This window comes from Notothenia coriiceps, unplaced genomic scaffold (assembly GCF_000735185.1).
Source record: "Notothenia coriiceps isolate Sejong01 unplaced genomic scaffold, NC01 NC01_scaffold00015103, whole genome shotgun sequence".
Taxonomy (NCBI): Eukaryota; Metazoa; Chordata; class Actinopteri; order Perciformes; family Nototheniidae; genus Notothenia; species Notothenia coriiceps.
Genome location: NW_011347804.1, coordinates 116 through 1398, shown reverse-complemented (window position 1 = coordinate 1398; position 1283 = coordinate 116). Strand labels below are relative to the sequence as shown.

Here is a 1283-nt window from a genome sequence, read left to right as displayed (position 1 = left end):
GGGGGGGGGGGGTGCGTTGCGGTGCCCCCACAAATAGAATCAAATTCTGTGGGAAACACTGCATAGAGATAAGATCGCTTGCCAGCGTGTCTTGTTTGAGTGATTGTAAGGATTCGCATCTTGTCTGCTGTGAACGCACCACCTCAATAAAAATGGGTGGTTTAAGACAATTTTACATTCAACTGAAAAAATGAATAATAACTGATTCTCTCAGGTCTCAGCAAAGCCGAAGAACAGCCAAATGAGGAACCAGCTCCCCCGCCAATTGCCCCCCTCCCCACTGCAGCCAATCCCCAGCTCAGAGGCGTGATCAAGACAGAAACTCAGGAGCCAGTACCAAGCCCCACACACCCACCAGTGGTAATTAATCCAGCAGATGATGACGAGGATGAAGATGGTGAGGTTGATTTTATCTCAAAATTGCTTTTTCATCCCTTTTCTTTTCCTCCTTCTGGGACAGGGTATATCCTACAGTCGTTATCAATCACATGTCTTTACTTTTCCAGACCAGTACTCAGAGGAGGGAGAAGATGGAAGGGTTGGACTCTCTCCTAGAAAACTATCCAAGTCAGGTGAGACTGACACACCACATTTGGAATCATTATTGGTTAACAAGGCTGTGCTACATCATAATCTGTGTGGAATGTAAAGGGCCCATGTCATGCTTTTCCGGTTATTACCCGTCCCCTTGTGTGTTCTGTAGCTTCTGCATGTAAACGGTCTACAAACCCTGAAAGTACACCCTGTAGCGAGTAAAACTCTAACACAGAAAAGACCTGTCTATGCTGCCCCAGAACGCCTCGTTGGAGATTTTCTTTTTCCATTTTTTTCTTCATGAGTATAGTGACGTAACGATACCCAGGTCCAAATGGACCAATCCGTGGAGCTCCTCACACACACACACTCACTCAGCCTTATCTTTTTTCTCAGCCGCGGTACTCCGCGGAGTTTCGCCGGCACACACACTCACTCAGCCTTATCTTTTCTCAGCCGCGGCTCCGTGGATCTCCACTCACAGTTCACCACACACTCACGTGTGTGTAGTCAGGCTGAGTCCTGCCGTGTCTCGCTGTCTCGCAGACCCCACACAGCAACCAGGAAACGACAGTAATACAGCTCACACCGTCCGCTCCTCGAGCCTCAAAGGACGGAGCAGCGAGCCTCGCAACGTCCCGCCAACACGGCACCCAGACCCCACGCAGCATTATCATCTGTTTGTCATTTTCTGGTTGCTAACAAAGGCCATTGTAACAGATAAACCAACACAGTCTTACTCCTTGATA

The 1283-nt window shown here is 48.6% G+C and overlaps 1 protein-coding gene across 1 annotated transcript in view; it reads left to right on the top strand.

Moving 5' to 3' along the window:
• LOC104948788 (zinc finger CCCH domain-containing protein 11A-like) overlaps window positions 1-712 on the top strand; it is a gene marked incomplete at its 5' end in the record, with an annotated part of 1783 nt that extends 1071 nt beyond the window's left edge. Inside the window, 2 exons of the mRNA XM_010775013.1 lie at window positions 215-397; window positions 507-712. Of these exons, the coding sequence (XP_010773315.1) occupies window positions 215-397; window positions 507-649 (326 nt within the window). The remainder of the gene's footprint in view (window positions 1-214; window positions 398-506) is intronic.
• Window positions 713-1283: the final 571 nt, after the last annotated feature.